At 30.0% G+C, this 22,995-nt stretch overlaps 1 protein-coding gene across 1 annotated transcript; it reads right to left on the bottom strand.

Moving 5' to 3' along the window:
• Positions 1-110: 110 nt before the first annotated feature.
• Positions 111-18,618, bottom strand: LOC139876014 (probable purple acid phosphatase 20). The gene is made up of 5 exons (XM_071863312.1): positions 18,478-18,618; positions 1,697-1,988; positions 866-1,440; positions 676-764; positions 111-297 (listed from the first exon to the last, which is right to left on the bottom strand). The coding sequence occupies exons 1-5, from the start codon at positions 18,616-18,618 to the stop codon at positions 111-113; spliced, it is 1,284 nt and encodes a 427-aa protein (XP_071719413.1).
• Between the last annotated feature and the right edge of the window lie 4,377 nt (positions 18,619-22,995).

Here is a 22,995-nt window from a genome sequence, read left to right as displayed (position 1 = left end):
TCTTTCATAATTGGCGACGCTACTTTTTCATATAATTTGCTAACACTTAACTCGGTTTTTGTCAAAATATAAGATCATAAAATTGCTGTATAGAGTTTCACATTAAATTTTCAAGGCTTGTTACAACTTGGATCTAAAGCAAGACTTTTTATCCACACAGAATCAGCTTGAACCGATACATCGTCATCATTTCTATGCCACGACCACCGGGCATAACTTGCATTGACCACATCAATTTCCCCGTGCCCAAAACTCGCTTCCCTGAATGCCGATATTGTTGGTTGTGGTTCTTTGTACCTATAAAACATTATATAATTACTCAAATTCATGTATTTTGGGTAAAAACAGTTGTTTGTTAAGAGTCAACTTGCTGGCAAGACCCAACCCGACCCGGGTATCGATCTAACCCGTTCGACCCATTTAAAAGCTAACTCGTTTTGACCCATGACTCGTTTTAACCCAAACTCTTTTGATCTTTGACACAACGCGACCCGTTTGCTAGGTATAGAGTCAAATTACTTGCTTACAAGACCTAACCCGTCTCGGATCTCGACCTAACCCGTTTCGACCCATTTTTAACTTGACCCGTTTCGACCCATGATCCGTTTTGACCCAAACCTATTTGATCCTTGAGGACCTTGACCCGACCCGACCCGTTGTATAGAGTCAACTTACTTGCTAGCAAGACCCTCACGGTTGCCTCCATCCCCGATTGTAATATACACAGGGCCGCAATTATCAGTTTCTTGATTGTAAACACGATTCTGCATATATACAAGAACATAATTAGTTCTTTATCATGACATTGCTTTTTGCTACCTTATAAGGCATCGTTTAGAACGGTAGTTAAAAGAAAGTAGCTTACAAAACGCTCGTAAGCATGAACATGCCCTGCAAAAACTACGTCAACACGAGCTTTGTAAAGTAAACCCTCCATCGATTGCATCATGTCAACCGATTCTTTCTCGTCTTGATGAGCATAGTTCGTGTTATACCACGGTGCATGAACAAGCACGAAAAGCCACGGCGTTTTGCCTCTATCAACTTTTTTCAATTCGGACTCTAACCATTGGTATTGTTCCGAACCCGACCCAAAATCAGTGTAGGAACCCAACATGATGACGTGGACCCCTGATACCTTAAACGAGTAGTACAAGTTCGACGTTGACCCACTCTCTTCAAACGGCATATGCCACCTTGCATTGTAGGCAGTGAATGGTGTTGGGTGGATTGCTGGGATTTTTTCGACCTCGTGGTTTCCTTGTGTCACCATCCAGGGACGCTGGCTCGCTAGCGGCTCAACCAGGCGGCCAAACGAGTCCCACCGGTGTTGTATCATGTCTGCGTATGACAAGTCTCCGGGTAATAGAAACACGTCATAGTTTGATTGTGAGATGTGATCAAGGGTAGATTTTGTCCATCCGGTTTGTCCTAGATCACCTGAAAAAAGACCATTTTATCCTTCATATATATGCACATATAATGATAATAATGAAAATGATGGTTGCTGCTAGCCATCTGTACAAATCTTGCGTGCAACCACACTTTGCGACAAGAGTTCCATTCGTTTTCAAACCGTGTAATCTGAAAATCAAACTGAATAAGACTTGAAAAAAAAAAAAAAAAAAAAAAAAAACAAAATTTGAATTCAGTTTGCGACAAGAGTTCCATTCTTGAAAAAGATGAGATTTGTAACCTGACACCGCGAATTTGATTGGGAATTGGGCTGGAGGAGTTTTGAAAGAGTACTCTGGCGTCGAACCAGGGGTAAAACAGTAATAATACACAGTGTCTGGGTCCAATGGACCAATTACGACGTCGTGTATATCACCAGATGTGTAAGTTAAGTATTCATACGACGAAATGCTTCCATTAGCTGAACGATCATATTTTCCGGGAGATGTTCCATAGCTTACGGTGGGGGGAGTAAAGCCGGTAGTGATCCATGAAATTCGCATTCGATTTTCATCAACCAAAGATATATGAACCTGTTAATTACTCGTACATATTAGTGACATGTTTCAATAATTAAGTAAATTCATATATGCCTATAAGTTTTGGGCCTCAGAGTAGCAACATAATTCTTCAACCATAACATTTTAGGTATAAATTTTCATTTCCAACATATCTATCTATAGTTAATATTAAAATGCTATAATGATGACATCATAAATAATCATTTCCCTTCATTGAAAAAATTCAAAAAAAAAAAAAAAAAAAAATAGAAAAAAATCTAACCCACTTGCATGACATCATAAATCAATTTAATTTACAATTAAAATTTAATCTTTACAATTAATTATGATTAAGATATAAATTAACAAAAGATGCAGTCTTTATTCCTTTTATTCCTTTTGTAATTTACGGAGTATTTGTTTTTGTATATGGTAAATAAAATTACCTCCGTGCTCCGCAATATATTCGCTAAATCAAAAAGCAGATACGGATATAAATCGTCGTCCTCAAAATATCTCCTTTTTCCAAAAAAATAGTTTCATTCATCTTCTACACCATCTTTTAATAAATCTTTTCATCTACTCTAAACTCCATCACAAGTCTTTTCAGGTGAATCAATCTTTTGATTAAAGAGTTTATCAATTAGATTATTATTGTTTAATTTTTTGTTTTGAGTTTATGGCTCATACCATTTATTGGTTCATGATATTTTTGAATTTGGATAAATGTATTTCATCATAATTTTTTTTATATAGTATTTTACTTATTTTAATTTATTGGATGCATACCACATATTCGATAAAATTGTGATGACCCGGGAATTTCCGATCAAATTTAAACCTAATCTTAATATGATTTCGACACGATAAGCAAAGTCTGTAATGTTAAGTCTTAAATATTTCTTTAAACTGTTGTCATGAAATCATTTGACTTTGTCTATGTCCGACGATTCACGAACAATTGTGTGTAAATAAATATGTAAATGTATATAAAAATAAATAAGAATATATATATATAAACATCTTGAATTAATAAGGTATACTTTGATCAAGTGGAATTAAAAAGGTAAAATAGTAATTAGAATAATTAAGTCACCATTAAAACGAATATATATAAATGTATATATGATATTATTATCTATATATGAATTCTATTAATAAATATTAATATATTGTAATAGATAATAAATATATAAATAATAAATATTCAAATATGGTAAATACAAAATAAGTATACATAATTAATAATATGTAATGTTAACATATTAAATGTAATTGTTATATTATTATTATTATTATTCTTATTATTGTTATTAATATTAATATTAGTTATTTGTATTATTAAAATTATCATAACATATAATATACAAATATGAAGTTGGTACATGTAATTCATTATTGTTAATATTATTGTTATTAATATCCTTATTACTTTTATCATTATTAATGTTAATATGAGATATAAATACATATATATATATATATATATATATATATATATATATATATATATATATATATATATATATATATATATATATATATATAAAGGAGATTTGATATATATAAGTTATCATGTTATTGTTATTAAAATTATTATTAACATAAATAATAATATTATTAATGCCATTAACCTTCTTATTATTATCAATTATGAGAATCATTATTATCTATTATTAAGATTAGTGATATTATTATGAGTATTACTTTTATTATTATTATTATTATTATTATTATTATTATTATTATTATTATTATTATTATTATTATTTAGATTATTGCAAATATAATTAAAATTAGTAATTATTAAGTATTAATAGAAATTGTATAAAAATCCTTACACTTGAATCCAAATTCGGTTACATGTGTCTCTCAAACTGTAGATACTTTTGTATTTTGTCTGCTATGATCCAATTCAGTCAATTATCAAGTTTTAATTGTATCTGTTAAAGTCTTATTCTTCCTTTAGGTTTTTTGTACTCTTTTACTTGTTTTATATCCTGTCAATTATTAAACACGCTATAAACCAGTTCATCTAGATCAATGAATGGAAAAACCGTTCAAGTATTCAATACCCTTATCAAATAAATTTCCATAAACTGCAAGTTGTGAATTTAAAATCATAAAGTCCACAAACTGCAGCTCGCTGTAACTCGGTTCTTCAACTTTTTATTCATATCACAATTTCTAATCAAATTCCAAAATGTATTAATGCCAAGTCGTTTAGAATCGTTTTCTTAAACTATCTGTAAATTATCAAAACCCAATTTTTTCTATCCAAGACGAATTGTGGAGTCAAAGTTTGAGTTTTAAAAAGTCAACTTTTGTTCTTGAGCAAAATTCGAGTGTTCTGTTTCGAGTTGAGTTAAATTAGTGTTTCTAATAGTTTATAGCATTGATTTGTAATATGTTTCGTGTTATAAAGTTTGTCTAAAACGTTATCAAATCGATAATCAATTTTTTTTAAAACAGTACCGTGAGCTGCTGCAGGCTACGGTTTTAATTATTTTTTTTTTTCAAAAATCGTTTTCAGTTAATTACGGGTCTCTATAGATGGTTATATATTACTTGTTGATCCTAAAAAAAAACGTTTCATTGATTGATTCTCATGTTGGGTTGAATCTTTAGTCGTTTGATTGAATGAAGAAGAAGAAGAAAATATTAAACATAAATAATGAAGGTTATATTTTATTGCCTGTATTAATAATCAGAAAGAACAACACGGGTCTGATGGTCATGAGCGTTTCGGCTTAAATAGGTGGTCAAGGGTTCGAGCCCTGCAACGGCCTATTCTTTTTATTACTTCATTATAAGGTAGTTACTAGCATATTCATTTATTATTATTATTATTATTATTATTATTATTATTATTATTATTATTATTATTATTATTATTATTATTATTATTATTATTATTATTATTATTATTGTTGTTGTTGTTGTTGTTATAATTGTTATCATTATTATCGTTGGTATTATTCTTGTTTTTATGATTATTATGATTATGATTAGTATTATTATTAATATTATAAAAATAATACAATTTTCATAAATATTAGTATTATTATCCATTTATAAATATTAGAACTATGATTAGTAACATAAGTACATTAGTAATAATATTATCATCACTTTTATAATTACCAATATTAACTTAGTATAATCAAATTTTTTTTTTTTTGATAAACAAAAGATATATGTAAATAAAAAGATATTTAGTGCATATAACATAATAAAAGTTATATTTACATTACATATAGGTATGTATTAATCGTATTAACAAATTGTATATAAATAATCATATATAATAAAGTAGGTGTTCTTAATATAATATTAATCAGACAAAAAATATTTATATATAAAATATAATTTAAAATATAATATATATATATATATATATATATATATATATATATATATATATATATATATATATATATATATATATATATATATATTTGTTCGATTTAAATTATGTGTATTAATAAATAAACAAATGATATAGGTTCATGAATCCGAGGCCAACCTTGCATTGTTGAGTTGTTTAATGTCGTTATATGTATTTTTACTACAAAATACATTAGGTGAGTTTCATTAATCCATTTTTAAATGCTTTTGCAATATATATTTTTGGGACTGAGAATACATGCGCTGTTTTTATAACTGTTTTACGAAATAGACACAAGTAATTGAAACTACATTATATGGTTGAACAATCGAAATCGAATATGCCCCTTTTTATTAAGTCTGGTAATCTAAGAATTAGGGAACAGACACCCTAATTGACGCGAATCCTAAAGATAGATCTATCGGGCCCAACAAGTCCCATCCAAAGTACCGGATGCTTTAGTACTTTGAAATTTATATCATGTCCGAAGGAGGATCCCAGAATGATGGGGATATTCTTATATGCATATTGTGAATGTCGATTACCAGGTGTTCAATCCATATGAATGATATTTTTGTCTCTATGCATGGGACGTATGTTTATGAGAAATGGAAACATGAAATCTTGTGGTCTATTAAATTTATGAAATGATTATTTATGATAACTAATGAACTCACTAACCTTTTGGTTGACACTTGAAAGCATGTTTATTCTCAGGTACGAAAGAAATCTTCCGCTGTGCATTTGCTCATTTTATAGATATTACTTGGAGTCATTCATGGCATATTTCAAAAGACGTTGCATTCGAGTCGTCGAGTTCATCAAGATTATTATCAAGTCAATTATAGTTTGATATATTGTGAAATGGTATGCATGTCTGTCAACTTTAGATGAAATGAAAGATTGTCTTTTCAAAACGAATGCAATGTTTGTAAAATGTATCATATAGAGGTCAAGTACCTCGCGATGTAATCAACTGTTGTGAATAGTTTATAATCGATATGGACTTCGTCCGGACGGATTAGGACGGGTCCTTTCAGTTGGTATCAGAGCAGAGGTCTTAGCGAACCAGGTCTGCATTAGTGTGTCTAACTGATAAGTCGTTAGGAGGCATTAGTGAGTCTGGACTTCGACCGTGTCTGCATGTCAAAAGTTTTGCTTATCATTTTTGTAGGAAATCATCTGTTTATCATCCTTAGAAAATTACCTTCTTATCATTCTTAGTCTAGACACATATTACTGCAATGATTGCATGAATAGTGTATAGACGAAATTCGTATCTTAGCGTATATGCTCATTCGTATCTTAGCATATCTGTTACTGTAGACTTTGCCTGACAGCTTCCATAGATTCCTCCTTAACTTATGGGATTTTAGTATTATAGATGTATACGTAAATTATGTATTGCAGGGTACTAATCTACATCCTATAATCTATTTCTTATCGAAAATCCTTCATCTGATCGTACGAGATGAATCCCTCAACCAGTTCGAGTCCCTCAGATTCCAATAGCTATTCCGATAGTTATTCCGACAGCTATTCCGACATAGATGTTCACCTAAGCTCCGAAAACAGCGTCATCGGCATGAATCAACCAATCAGTCATTATCAATTCATCTGATGGGTTCGTAGTTGACTTAATTAATGGAAACGCGCAGAATGTAATCCCTTCCACCAACCGAATTCACCTCTTGACAATAAACATGAAGCGTTTACCGGCGAACCTGTTCGAAACACCATTTTCAGCCTCATTTCCAGGGTAACTCGACAAGATTATATTCTATCCATAATTCTGAACCTTATTCATCCGTTCGTTCCGACCGACAATCATCTTAGAGTAATAAGTCAACGAACTTCGTGCTCAAATAATCAATTCGGAGAATATGGTGCAAAATGTACCAGCTTCAACAACATCACCGGCACCAACAGTACAATCAATAACAGCACCAGTACCATCAAAAAATCCATGCTTCAATATCATCATCTGTACTTTGAGTATGATCTTCGTTCTACGTATCGTTCTACCTCACTTCTCTTCATTCGACATGGCGAATATGTAATCTCTAAAGTTTTAGAGATTATTTATTCTAGTTCCAACCGAAAAGCAAATGAGTTTAATATCATATTAACTCATTAAATCCATGCATACATCTGAAGAAAATATATATGTATATATGTTTTCATAAAAATTGTAATTAAAAATTATCTTGTATAAACTGTTAATGGTGAAAATATTTTAACGGGTACGTAATACCCGAGGACTATTTAAATTTCACATTAATAAGTTACATTGTACGTTCTTCGAATCTGTTTCAACAGTCATATACTATCCTACTTACATCCACCGATATACAAATCCGTTCACTACAGAGTAACCATATTCATCCAATTACATATTTGGATTTTGACCTATCAGAATCCAACAAGTGGCATAATGAAGAAAACATTAGACAAGATAAAATTTGTTAGAAACAAATAAATTAACCATGAGAAATTTTGTTAAGAATCCACGCTAACAAAATCCTAGCTAACTGTTCCAAGCTAACTGTTATTTCCGTATTACCATTTAATTATCGCAATTTATTTTTCGCAATTTATTTTATCGCAATTTAATTATCACAATTCTAATTATCGTCATTTAAATTCTGTTATTTACTTTACGCATTTTATTTATCGTCATTTATTTTCTGTATTTATTTTACGCACTTTAAATATCGGGACACGTATACAAGGTTTTGACATATCATCTCGACGCATCTATATATATTATTTAGAATCACCATAGACACTCTATATGCAGTAATGATCTAGTTCTCTATACAGGGTTGAGGTTGATTCTCAAATAATATATATACTTTGAGTTGTGATCGAGTCTGAGACGTATACGGGTCACGATACGTATTAATTAATTCGAATATTATATAGTAACTTATATATGAATTATTATTTGTACACTGCTAACTGTGGGCTATCAACATTGGACAATTAAAATGAATTAAAATATTAATTATAACATATGAAACTAAACAATTCTTCAAGTTTGCCACTTGATTTCATCTTAAACCTCATTTGTATCTTGACAATTCTAATCTGCGTTCAAACCTTTCATGATTCTTGAAAACACCTCAATCGATAGGATGAATCAACCGCACTTCATCTACGGAAGAAAAGAGTGATGCATATAGTTATACACCTGAAAACACTCGGAACCTGAGTAAACGTTTAACTCATAGCTGTGCTAATTCCTTTAGCGTTATTATTACCAAAAATAACTTTGCATCTGCTGTTCGAGATAGCCAGTTTTGTCACAGCTCCAGCAAGACAACTTCGACTTTTCGTACGAAACAACCTTATTATAACGTTGATATATACACGTGCTCTTTTATTGTTACCAGGGAACCTTTCATATTCCCCTATATTACCATCAGCGTTTAATCATCTAAAAACACAATTTTCCTGAAACCACCTCGGATTAATAACCGATGATTCAGATATCATAGCATAAAATGCAGAGGAAACAGAAAAATGGTAGATGGTCTAAACGACCAAAAGTTTGATGATAAAGAAGGAGTGTTAGGAACGCTAGATAGAAAATTGGGTATTGAAAAACAGATTGAGCTACCCATGAAGGAGACCAAGGACAAATACAAGGACCAAACCCTATATTCAAAGGATTCAAGTAATTCTGGATCCGTTGAAATCTTTAGAGAATATCTTGCTCTGAAGTTATGTTAAAATCTTACGGAAAATCTTTCTCCATCAACCATCGAACTTAGAAATTCCAAAATATCATCATCAATATCTTCGATATTTCTGAGGATATTTTCATAAATATTCTCGTCCGAAATTATATACCTCCTCGTGCTTCCTGTGTATCATTATATTGGAAACATTCAATAGAAAATTTAGTACCGAAAAGCGGATTATGCTAAACTATGAAGGAAGCCGTGGACAAATCACAAAGAATAAGTTTGACTTCAAAGAATCCAAATGATTCTGTTTCTGATGAAATCTTTAGTGAATACCTTTCTTCCGAATCTAAACCCTTACGGATAAATCTTCTTCATCTCCCATCGATATTAGAAATTCCAAAATATCATCGTATCTTTCATTATAAATATCCTCCATATTTCTGTAGATATTTTCATAACTATTCTTATTTAAAATCAACAATCTCTTCGGGCTATCAGTATTACATCATATAGAAACTGTTGGTTTCTATATTCTGTAAACTTTCGAGCTTAAAAATGAATGTTTTTGAAGTAGTGTTGGGAACTGATGCATGAGTTAGTATAATATAATGACACTTAATCAACGTGATTATATTACAGTAAGTCATACTGAGTTTCTAAATGGAACATGATGATTCACAGATCATAACGTCATCATGTGCCATGTTACACGACTCTTACGTTCTGTCTAATCTATAAACATATCAAGAACATATTTTTCTTGATAGTCCTATCTTTCCTTAAATTCTGGTAATTTGACAAGTCAAATTGTGCTATTACCATTTCTTTCTTAGGACATTAACGATATTCATTCTGAAACTTATATCTGCAAATTCTGGACCATTACAAGAGATACCCAATTGCAAGAAGAAGAAATGAAGGGACAAAGCTCCGAAATAGAAATTGGAGTATAAATCGCAGCAAATAGGGGGAGTATTAACTGGGGATGACAATGATTATAGAGAAATAGAAGCAAGGACTTCAAAGTATAAGAGAAAATAACAAGCCCAATGACAACACCGAAGTTACAAACTGTGGATATCAGTGCGTATAGTAATATAAAGACACGGGAGGATTATAAATACAATAATCCCAAGAGCATAGTAGAAATAAACGGATTCTTCCGGTGGGAGTTGGAAAAGAAGAACGATCATTGCGATAGTCAGAATAAGAACAAGGATTAGAACCGGATTAAGCATTATTATAATCTTTTGGATATATGAACTGAGAAATAAGGTATAGAAGTGGTGGAAACTAATGGAACGGAAAAGGTAAATTTATAATGGGAATATCAGACAGAGTAATCGAGACAGATCACCGTAGTTAATTATAGAGATCCTAATTTCTTTATTCGCCGAAGAATCAAATCTTTTATATTTCGAAGATTTTCTTTAAATCCTTGAATTCCGGAATTCAACCCTCTACGTCAAAAGCTATGACGCACCATATATTCTAAATTCAACCATGACTAGTCAAAAGTTATGATGAAACTTATCTTTCTCATTTCACTATTTTATGATAACTTCATTCGTACGCTTCACATAATCGAATCGTTTTATTCATATTAATCAATAATGATAAAACTCTATTTATCAGCTCATATTCTTCAGGAAAACATATTTATTGTTAGCCATGGAGACCTCGCTCAAATTTCGGAACGAAATTTCTTTAACGGGTAGGTACTGTGATGACCCGGGAATTTTCGATCAAATTTAAACCTAATCTTAATATGATTTCGACACGATAAGCAAAGTCTGTAATGTTAAGTCTTAAATATTTCTTTAAACTGTTGTCATGAAATCATTTGACTTTGTCTATGTCCGACGATTCACGAACAATTGTGTGTAAATAAATATGTAAATATATATAAAAATAAATAAGAATATATATATATATATATATATATATATATATATATATATATATATATATATATAAACATCTTGAATTAATAAGGTATACTTTGATCAAGTGGAATTAAAAAGGTAAAATAGTAATTAGAATAATTAAGTCACCATTAAAACGAATATATATAAATGTATATATGATACTATTATCTATATATGAATTCTATTAATGAATATTAATATATTGTAATAGATAATAAATATATAAGTAATAAATATTCAAATATGGTAAATACAAAATAAGTATACATAATTAATAATATGTAATGTTAACATATTAAATGTAATTGTTATATTATTATTATTATTATTATTATTCTTATTATTGTTATTAATATTAATATTAGTTATTTGTATTATTAAAATTATCATAACATATAATATACAAATATGAAGTTGGTACATGTAATTCATTATTGTTAATATTATTGTTATTAATATCCTTATTACTTTTATCATTATTAATGTTAATATGAGATATAAATACATACATATATATATATATATATATATATATATATATATATATATATATATATATATATATATATATATATATATATATAAAGGAGATTTGATATATATAAGTTATCATGTTATTGTTATTAAAATTATTATTAACATAAATAATAATATTATTAATGCCATTAACCTTCTTATTATTATCAATTATGAGAATCATTATTATCTATTATTAAGATTAGTGATATTATTATGAGTATTACTTTATTATTATTATTATTATTATTATTATTATTATTATTATTTAGATTATTGCAAATATAATTAAAATTAGTAATTATTAAGTATTAATAGAAATTGTATAAAAATCCTTACACTTGAATCCAAATTCGGTTACATGTGTCTCTCAAACTGTAGATACTTTTGTATTTTGTCTGCTATGATCCAATTCAGTCAATTATCAAGTTTTAATTGTATCTGTTAAAGTCTTATTCTTCCTTTAGGTTTTTTGTACTCTTTTACTTGTTTTATATCCTGTCAATTATTAAACACGCTATAAACCAGTTCATCTAGATCAATGAATGGAAAAACCGTTCAAGTATTCAATACCCTTATCAAATAAATTTCCATAAACTGCAAGTTGTGAATTTAAAATCATAAAGTCCACAAACTGCAGCTCGCTGTAACTCGGTTCTTCAACTTTTTATTCATATCGCAATTTCTAATAAAATTCCAAAATGTATTAATGCCAAGTCATTTAGAATCATTTTCTTAAACTATCTGTAAATTATCAAAACCCAATTTTTTCTATCCAAGACGAATTGTGGAGTCAAAGTTTGAGTTTTAAAAAGTCAACTTTTGTTCTTGAGCAAAATTCGAGTGTTCTGTTTCGAGTTGAGTTAAATTAGTGTTTCTAATAGTTTATAGCATTGATTTGTAATATGTTTCGTGTTATAAAGTTTGTCTAAAACGTTATCAAATCGATAATCAATTTTTTTTTAAAACAGTACCGTGAGCTGCTGCAGGCTACGGTTTTAATTATTATTATTTTTCAAAAATCGTTTTCAGTTAATTACGGGTCTCTATAGATGGTTATATATTATTTGTTGATCCTAAAAAAAAACGTTTCATTGATTGATTCTCATGTTGGGTTGAATCTTTAGTCGTTTGATTGAATGAAGAAGAAGAAGAAAATATTAAACAGAAATAATGAAGATTATATTTTATCGCCTGTATTAATAATCAGAAAGAACAACACGGGTCTGATGGTCATGAGCATTTCGGGTTAAATAGGTGGTCAAGAGTTCGAGCCCTGCAACGGCCTATTCTTTTTATTACTTCATTATAAGGTAGTTACTAGCATATTCATTTATTATTATTATTATTATTATTATTATTATTATTATTATTATTATTATTATTATTATTATTATTATTATTATTATTATTATTATTATTATTATTGTTGTTATAATTGTTATCATTATTATTGTTGGTATTATTCTTGTTTTTATGATTATTATGATTATGATTAGTATTATTATTAATATTATAAAAATAATACAATTTTTATAAATATTAGTATTATTATCCATTTATAAATATTAGAACTATGATTAGTAACATAAGTACATTAGTAATAATATTATCATCACTTTTATAATTATCAATATTAACTTAGTATAATCAAAATTATTATTTTTTTGATAAACAAAAGATATATGTAAATAAAAAGATATTTAGTGCATATAACATAATAAAAGTTATATTTACATTACATATAGGTATGTATTAATCGTATTAACAAATTGTATATAAATAATCATATATAATAAAGTAGGTGTTCTTAATATAATATTAATCAGACAAAAAATATTTATATATAAAATATAATTTAAAATATAATATATATATATATATATATATATATATATATATATATATATATATATATATATATATATATATATATATATATATATGTATATATTTGTTCGATTTAAATTATGTGTATTAATAAATAAACAAATGATATAGGTTCGTGAATCCGAGGCCAACCTTGCATTGTTGAGTTGTTTAATGTCGTTATATGTATTTTTACTACAAAATACATTAGGTGAGTTTCATTAATTCCTTTTTAGATGCTTTTGCAATATATATTTTTGGGACTGAGAATACATGCGCTGTTTTTATAACTGTTTTACGAAATAGACACAAGTAATTGAAACTACATTATATGGTTGAATGATCGAAATTGAATATGCCCCTTTTTATTAAGTCTGGTAATCTAAGAATTAGGAAACAGACACCCTAATTGACGCGAATCCTAAAGATAGATCTATCGGGCCCAACAAGCCCCATCCAAAGTACCGGATGCTTTAGTACTTCGAAATTTATATCATGTCCGAAGGAGGATCCCGGAATGATGGGGATATTCTTATATGCATATTGTGAATGTCGATTACCAGGTGTTCAATCCATATGAATGATATTTTTATCTCTATGCATGGGGCGTATGTTTATGAGAAATGGAAACATGAAATCTTGTGGTCTATTAAATTTATGAAATGATTATTTATGATAAACTAATGAACTCACCAACCTTTTGGTTGACACTTGAAAGCATGTTTATTATCAGGTACGAAAGAAATCTTCCGCTGTGCATTTGCTCATTTTATTGATATTACTTGGAGTCATTCATGGCATATTTCAAAAGACGTTGCATTCGAGTCGTCGAGTTCATCAAGATTATTATCAAGTCAATTATAGTTTGATATATTGTGAAATGGTATGCACGTCTGTCAACTTTAAATGAAATGAAAGATTGTCTTTTCAAAACGAATGCAATGTTTGTAAAATGTATCATATAGAGGTCAAGTACCTCGCGATGTAATCAACTGTTGTGAATCGTTTATAATCGATATGGACTTCGTCCGGACGGATTAGGACGGGTCCTTTCAAAAATGACAGGAATAAATTTGATTTTTGTTAACATGAGTTGTTCTTCGTAAAGTTATGAATCCAAAATATACAGGTATGTGCAATAGTAGAACACCTGACTGTATAATGAGATATTTGTGTTCATGGTTAGCATTTAAAGTTCCGTTTAGTATCTTCAATTTATTGAGTTTTTTATATTTATTTTTCATTTATGTATGTGTGAAGGTATAGGTATCAAAAAGTATGAATTTTTAAGTTTCAACTTTGATGAAAAACTACCAAAGTTTCTAATCGTACATCTATTGAGTTTTTAATTAATAATAAAAAAAAGTTTCAACTTTAATGAAAAACCACAAAAGTTGCATCTGGATCTTTGAGTTGTTGAAGGAAATTAGCAAGGTTAACCTATTTGGTATTCAACAACTACGAAGGTATTTTCATCTGTACATTTTGTTGCTTACTGTTGTATGTTAAACTTTTCGTTGTTTCTTAATTTGATAAAATTAGCACTTATTAAAATACGGAATCCATTCTAGAAGTCTATCACTACCTCGCAACAAACTAGTTCCACAAAAGGTTTTCATATTCTTATGGAGAGTCATTCAACAAAAAATCCCGGTTAGATGTGAACTTGACAAGAAAGAAATAGACCTCCACACCATTTTATGCCCCTTATGTGATCATCATATTAAAACCATAGAACATGCGTTGGTTAATTGTCATAAAGTGTCTTCAATTTGGGTACAACTGCTAGATTGGTGGAATCAAAACAACACACTAATCTCTAACATCAATGAAGCTATCATCTCCGACCAAGGTTTCTCTCACAACTCCATTGGATCTTCCTTATGGCAAGCTACTAAATAGATAACTTGTTACATTATATGAAAACACAGGAATCTAAAAGTTTTCTCAAGAAAAGAGTGGAACCCCGCGATGATTATTTTCGAAATTCAATCACAAAGTTATAGTTGGCTCTCAAACCGATCGCGGGAAAAAATGCCAATTGAATGGCACCAATGGCTCATCAACCCTTCATTTTACGTTGCATCGCCTTCAAACCGTACGGGTATCGGTTAACACGACATTTGAATAATTCGGATAATGTTTGTAGTATCTAATTAGCTCATGTGGGTTAGATTAAAAGGGTTGTTTGTTTAGCAACTTTGTCGCCGCTTGATCGGCACGGTTTTCTCCTCCTTCCCTGCTTGTATCTTCACAAGTTCGTTTCCCTCATGATGTTGATTAGTCTACGACGATCCTGATTATCGCTTTTTAGATTAGAATCCATTTTTCCGATTTTATGATACTGTTTATACCATTGTATGGATGAGCATAGGAACTTGTAATGTTATAATCCGGGTAATAAAATAAACTTTTTGCTTTTAAAAAAAAAAAAAGTTTTGGGCCTCAGAGTAGCAACAGAATTATCCAACCATAACATTTTAGGTATAAATTTTCATTTCCAACATATATACTATAAATTACGATTATTTATACATTTTTAGGTTTAAATTTTCATATCTTATCTTACATACAATAAAAGTACAACGTTATATATATATATATATATATATATATATATATATATATATATATATATATATATATATATATATTCATATCTTATCTTACATACAATAAAAGTACAACGTTATATATATATATATATATATATATATATATATATATATATATATATATATATATATATATATATATATATATATATATATAGGGGCAGGATTAATGGGGAAGTAACCAATCGGGGGGAAGCGGGGGGAAGCAAAAAATTTTTTTTTCCATTTTTTTTGGAATTTTTTTTTTTCGGCATCAAGATCACACGAAAATATGAACATTTAGAAGAGACACTTCGTGATGAATGTCATTATTTAGGCGGGAAAACGATCGACAAAAATAACATTCAAGATAATATTGTTCGTGAAGAATATGAACGTTTTTTTTTCCATGTTTTGTGAAGTAAAATTTAACCCGATTTAGAGTTTAGGGTTTAGGATTTAGGGTTTGGTGTTTTGGGTTTATTCCATAAACCCTAAACCCTAAACTCTAAACCGTTCGTGTTAAAAACTGAATCTAAATTCTAAATCTAAACCCTAAATCTAAACCCTAAACCCTAAATTTCTAAACCCTAATATCTAAACCCTATAAACCCTAATATCTAAACCCTAATATTTAAACCCCAATAGCTAAAACCTCAACATACGCTCGAAAAACACGATAATTGTTATAAATTACTTCTTCGAGTGTTTTTCCGACAAAATAAAAACATTTATCACAAAGTGTCTCTACTAAATGTTCATATTTTCATCTCATCTATAATGTTCGTGAACAAAGTTTTTTCAAAAAACGAAAAAAAAAAGTTTTTGCTTCCCCCCGCTTCCCCCCGATTGGTTACTTCCCTCTTGATCCTACTCCTCTATATATATATATATATATATATATATATATATATATATATATATATATATATATATATATATATATATATATATATATATATATATATAATACAACTAAAAAGTATAACATTTATACAAGTAATATATTGACACACATTCTTGGTTTTACACGAACATCAATCTTTATTTTCGAGCACACGCCTCATTAATATTAATACTTACATTACTAAAAGGCATGGGAAACTAACTAAAAGGCATGGAAAACTATGTCCTTTCACCCCACCCCCTCACAAATTTGGTCAAAACGACATTGACCAAAAAAATGCCCCCAAAACCGCAAAAAAACCCCTCAACTTTTAGACCTTAACAAAAAATACCCTGTACTCTAAGGGGTAAACTATCAATTCCGAAACTTAAAATAAAAACTTCCCCCGTACCCTTCAACAGCCCGTATCTTCCTCCTCGCTCCGATTTAAACTTCACCGAGCACTCCGTTAAACTCGAAATATTATTATGAACAAAACGAGACTAACTACGTTCGAAACGGACACTTTTTAAAAAACGCTAAAAACAACGACAGCTCGTATCTTCTCGCTAAAGTTATTTAGTTTAATGACCCGTGAAACTACAGAGTCCGACTAAGAAACTCGTCAGCTGAACATTTCATCAAACACCTAAAATGATATTAAATAATCCACATCCAATTATAAAAAATAATATTGTTTGTCATTTTATTTTAAAAATGTAAATTAAAATATAAATTTAGAATTTGTTTCTTTCTGCCTAACTTTTATACCTTCTCGTACTTAATTCAAAATAATTAATTAAAATAATTCAAAATTATTTAATTAAAATAATTATTAATAAAATTTAATAATAATAATTAATTAATAAGATTTAATAATAATAATTAATTAATAATATTTAATTTTAATTCAAAATTATTTAAATTAATGATATCATTCACCATGCTTAGATTTTTTTTTTTTACTTTTGATTTTTTCTTAACAAAGGAATTACCCTAATAATGACATCATCATTTTAGGATTTTAATAGAAACTATAGATAGATGAGCCCTTTTAGCTCCATACCATACCATACCATACCATACCATACCACTATATATAATAATAAAATAAATAATAATAAAATAATAAAATATAATTTTATAATACAACTTATAATACTAATACAAATTAATCAAAAAAATTGGCTAGCTACCAACATAAACATCGTTTGTAACGAGTACGTAGGTTGTTATACTGTCATTATGTTGGTCGGTGACGGTTGGTGATCGGTCTATGAAATCAGAAACAAATGCTAAAACTATCATTCAAGTGTGGTACTGTACATCTCTTTGTAAATTTTAATTAAACAAATTGAAACCAGAACTTTAATTCTTTAATTTGTACATAACCATAAAAGTTAAGGATCAAAATTACGTATATCCGCAAATTAATGATTAATGCCGGCAACTATTATAAAAAGCCGAAAATAATATGTAATGTAAACATAATAGAAAGTTCGCATATGTTAATGTAAAAAAATAATACCAATTTGTGCACATGTAAATCGTAATGTTTTATTTATTTTAGCGCTGAATCATTCAGTTAACAGATAACCAAACACATCGTTATCTTTAAGATTAGAAACTATTAATTAGCAATTACTTACTTGTTGTGGAGCAGTAGGATCAGCATCTTTGGCAAGAGATACAACAAAATCTTCTCGTGGTGGTGGTCGTTCGTATCCATGAGCAAATTTCGTTGCTATCGACGCCAACATTAGGAGCAACATGAGCTTCGAAGACCTCATGTTTGAACGAAAAATGAGGTAGAGAAAGTGATGGTAATATAAGAGGGGATGAAAAATGAGTGATTTAATTAATGAGTAGTTGTAGAATGTAACTATTTATCATAAATATGTAGCTACAAAACAAAAACAAAAAAATTGCTACTACAAAACAAATTAAAACAAAAAATTGATGACGATGAGGTGAGATATATGTGTATCTACACGTATATGTGTGTAAGTATGAATGTGTGTATATAATATGTAACGCACTTATTTTTTTTGAACGACGATATCGGCATCACCCAGAGGAGACTTAACCACTTTCGCGATCATATGTCACTCACACACACGTTAGAAAGAAATTCAATTCACGACGATGTTGGTGTTGAGAAATTACGGTCTCACTAATTCCCACCACTCAGCCCAACAATAATAGTAAAGAAATAAGAACAATACACAATACAAGATTTAACGTGGAAACTCCAAAACAGGAGAAAAATCACTGGCCCCCAAAGAGAGAAATACACTATATCACAAATTGTTACAATGATATAGACGACTCTCTTAAGCCAACTACACTCTCCAAAATATTTAACTAATACAACTCTCAAACAAGGGCAAGAAAGAAAGAAATAATCAAATACTTAAAGTGTACTGATTGGTGCAATTTGGAAGTGAGGCTTAACACTCCTTTTATAACCAAGTCATCCCCCTCCCACTACTTCCTCCCACCTATGTGGGATAACATCCATTCACAAATACAAAGCAACCATATCCATTTCTTCTAACCAAAACTATAACCAACAAATCTCCACCTTTTGGATAGAAGAAGATAACCATGCTTCCACTTTGCAAAAGAAACCGACGTAGATGCTTCCTCGACGACAACTTCAAGATCCTCATCTTCATGCCGCTGACATTACCTCTAATCCAAGAAATAAAATTTGCATCTTCATCGAACATTGTCAAGACCCGACAATCATTGTCATAACAGACAATCATAACTCTAAACATAATTATCATACTCCACCATAAAGAGTATAGCACTTAGAATATCACATTCCAAGCATTTTATATCGGCGCATGTTGTATACCCAGCTGAACTCTTATGGTGCAACTTCCTGTTTGGCTTTCCCCGGAAGTTTCATCGGCTACAACATCCGTTTCCACCACACAACCTGCATAAACGCCAAACCAATGCCCATGTGCAATTGTGGAACCGCTAACGAATATCCCTTTCCATGGTGGACACATCATGAGGATGACGTGACTTCAGAAGAATTCGTCACTCTCCGTAACGACGGAGACAATGTTAGCATCTTTGGAGCCATTTGCCGGATTAGCTCCACCGGGACAATTAACCCTTACATGTTCAGTCTTCCCGCACTTCCAGCATGTCAGATTCTTTCTAGAGTTTCTCTTCTGCCTATCCGAACACAACAGTAACGTAGCTTCTGATGACGAGACTCCGTTACCTTCCAATCTTTTCTCCTCGAATAGGAGCTTGCTAGTAACATCTTCAAACTTCAACGTTTCTTTCCCGTACATTAGAATAGGTTTCATGTGCTCATAGGACGATGATAAAGATAATATCAACCTTAAAGCTTTATCTTCATCATCCGTTTTAACTCCAATAGCCTCCAGTTCCGAAAAAATACCGTTAAGAATACTTAGATGATCTGAAATCTTTGAACCTCCATCCATACGCAGAGTATGAAATTGTTCTTTAAGACACAACCGATTTGAGATGCCCTTGCCCTGGTACAACTGCTCTAGTTTAACCCAAAGCTCCTTTGCCGTTGATAACCCGTGCACATATAAGACCCAAATATTTATTGTACATAATGTATTTATGGTGTATGATGCGTGTATGAAGTGTACGTATTGCTTGCTCGAACGTCGAAGGAAACTGGACGTTGTCTGAAGTGACAAGGTGTGTACGTATCTTTTCGACCCCAAATAAAGTTTGAGTTGATGTTTCAAAGTCTTACCATTGGAAAGAATATCTTATTACGTTTCCAACGATATTTGATTCATCGAAAACGGAGCTACGGTCAAAAAGTTATGGCCAAAACAAGTTTCTGAAATCTGACCTGCATATTGGAGCGGCGCCCCACCATTTGGCGCGGCGCGCCAAAAGCGTCTGATGCGTTTTTTTCAGTATTTTAAGTGTTTAAATGAAGGGTATTATGGTCCTTTCGCATATGGACGGTTTTAGGCCACAAAAGGCAGTTTGGGGGACTCATTCACCTCCACATATCTTTTTATTTCATTTTCTTTTTCATTTATTTCTCCATTTTCTCTCTAAACTCTAAACACACTCAAGATTCAAGTGGAGATTTGGGGTTCAAGGCTCGTGATTCGACTTTCGGTGCGTGAAGGTTTCTCGTTCCTCTCGTTCTTGGCTACACGAAAGTACAAACGGTAAGTGTTAACTTCAAGATCCGTTTTTGATTGATTTCTCATATGATTTGGGGTTTAATTTGTGTTAATGATCTTGTTGGTTAGTTTAAAGAACCCCACTAGTCATGAACATGAAGGTTTAAACTAGTGATGATGAAAATGGTTGTTTTAATAAGATTAGGGTTTGATAAAGGTGATTAGTTGATTAAGGAACTTAATTAAAGGGTTTAATTCATCTAAGAGTCTTATGATTAAAGGATTGATGAAAGAACTCATGAACTTGAAAGTTTGACTAGTTTAGTTCATAAAATGGGTTTTTGAGTAAACGGCCCTATAAATTTCGTTTAATGGCTATAAGAGTTAAGATTAGATATTTCGGGAACGCGGGATGTGATTTCATAAGTTTTGGACTTTTGAGTATCGTTTTATGCATAAAATGGTGTAAAACACACTTTAGGACCAAATGGGCGGGTCGTGTGTTTAAATGAGTGATCGGTTGACCAAACCATGTTTAAATGATGTTGTTGAGGCATAATCACAAGTCATTTGGGATTATGAAGGTTTTCGAGCGAAAAATGGTCATTGGTCAAAGTTGGTCAAATAGGATGTTCTAGAAGAACATAAGTGTTGTTTGAGTCGAATAAGCATTGTGTGTAGCTTATTTGCATTTATACTTTGCGTAGGTGATTTGCGTGAAGTCGGTGGAAGAAGTTAAGATCGCGGGATCCGTTCTTCAAGTATTCGAGGTGAGTGGAATAATTATATGCGTATGTATATAATGTATCTATTTGTTGTAGCGTGAAATGTGTAGTGTCGAAGTGCTAAGTATAACGACCCTCATTTTTCCATTCTATATTTTTCCAATATTAAATGCCCAAACAATATAATCAAAACTTAATGATTAAACTTTAATCAACAATTGTTAAGTATTAAGAGTTAGAAAACATATTAATTAACTTTGTGCAATAATTGACAAGTTAATGCCTTTCAAAAAAAAAAAAAAAAAAAAAAAAAAAAAAAAAAAAAAAAAAAAAATAATTGACAAGTTAATAAAAGATGAAAATAATAAACTGTTAGTCGACACTCACTGCTAATTAAAATTTATGCATTTATGTAATATTATAACTGATAACCTATAAGTAATAAATAAAAATTGACATTTATATAAATAATAAAACAATTGAGAACTAAATATATACAAGTCATGAATTAGTAAAAAGAAAATAATACTTATCATGTAGTAAATGTAAAAAATAATAATAGTAATAATAGTAATAATAATGAGACTAAAGAATCTTAAACAATTACATCCTTATGTTGACTAAAAATTAAAATAATATATATATAAACTAGTACCACCTATTGTTGACTAAAAATTATAAAATAAAATAAAATCATTAATTAGAACATCCTTATGTTGACTAACACTCTAATACTTGCACTATATAAACTCCTAGTTTCTCATTCACAAATCACACCAAAATCCTCTCTAAAAAACAATCTCTCCCTCTCCCTCTCTTGTGGTATTCGGATCTTCAAGCTTGTTCTTCGTGTTCTTCAAGAATCTTCAAGGAGTTCTTCAAGATTTTTAAGGCTTTGATCTTCCATCTTCATCGTGTTCATCTTTTCTTTGTTAATTATCTTGAATCTTCAAAGGTATAACATAAACCCTAAACTATTTACATAAACTTTAATCTTTGTTAATTCATATTCATATTATAAACTTGTTATTCATAAGTATATACATAAACACTCCTAGATTTATATATACATATATACATGTAAAAAAAATATTTTTATGTATATATACGAATTATATATACATATACATATTAAAACCTTAAACCCTAATACTATTTATACTAGTACTTAACATGTATACACTATTACTATTACTAGCACCTATAACCTACTACTTATATTGTAGCACACAAACATTTTGGGATATGTATTAGAGATGTATAGATCTTCGAACTTTCTTGACGAATGGTTTCT

Source organism: Rutidosis leptorrhynchoides, chromosome 11, assembly GCF_046630445.1.
Source record: "Rutidosis leptorrhynchoides isolate AG116_Rl617_1_P2 chromosome 11, CSIRO_AGI_Rlap_v1, whole genome shotgun sequence".
Lineage (NCBI taxonomy): Eukaryota > Viridiplantae > Streptophyta > Magnoliopsida > Asterales > Asteraceae > Rutidosis > Rutidosis leptorrhynchoides.
The sequence above is the reverse complement of the archived record's forward strand: the minus strand, read 5'-3'. Positions and strand labels throughout refer to the sequence as shown.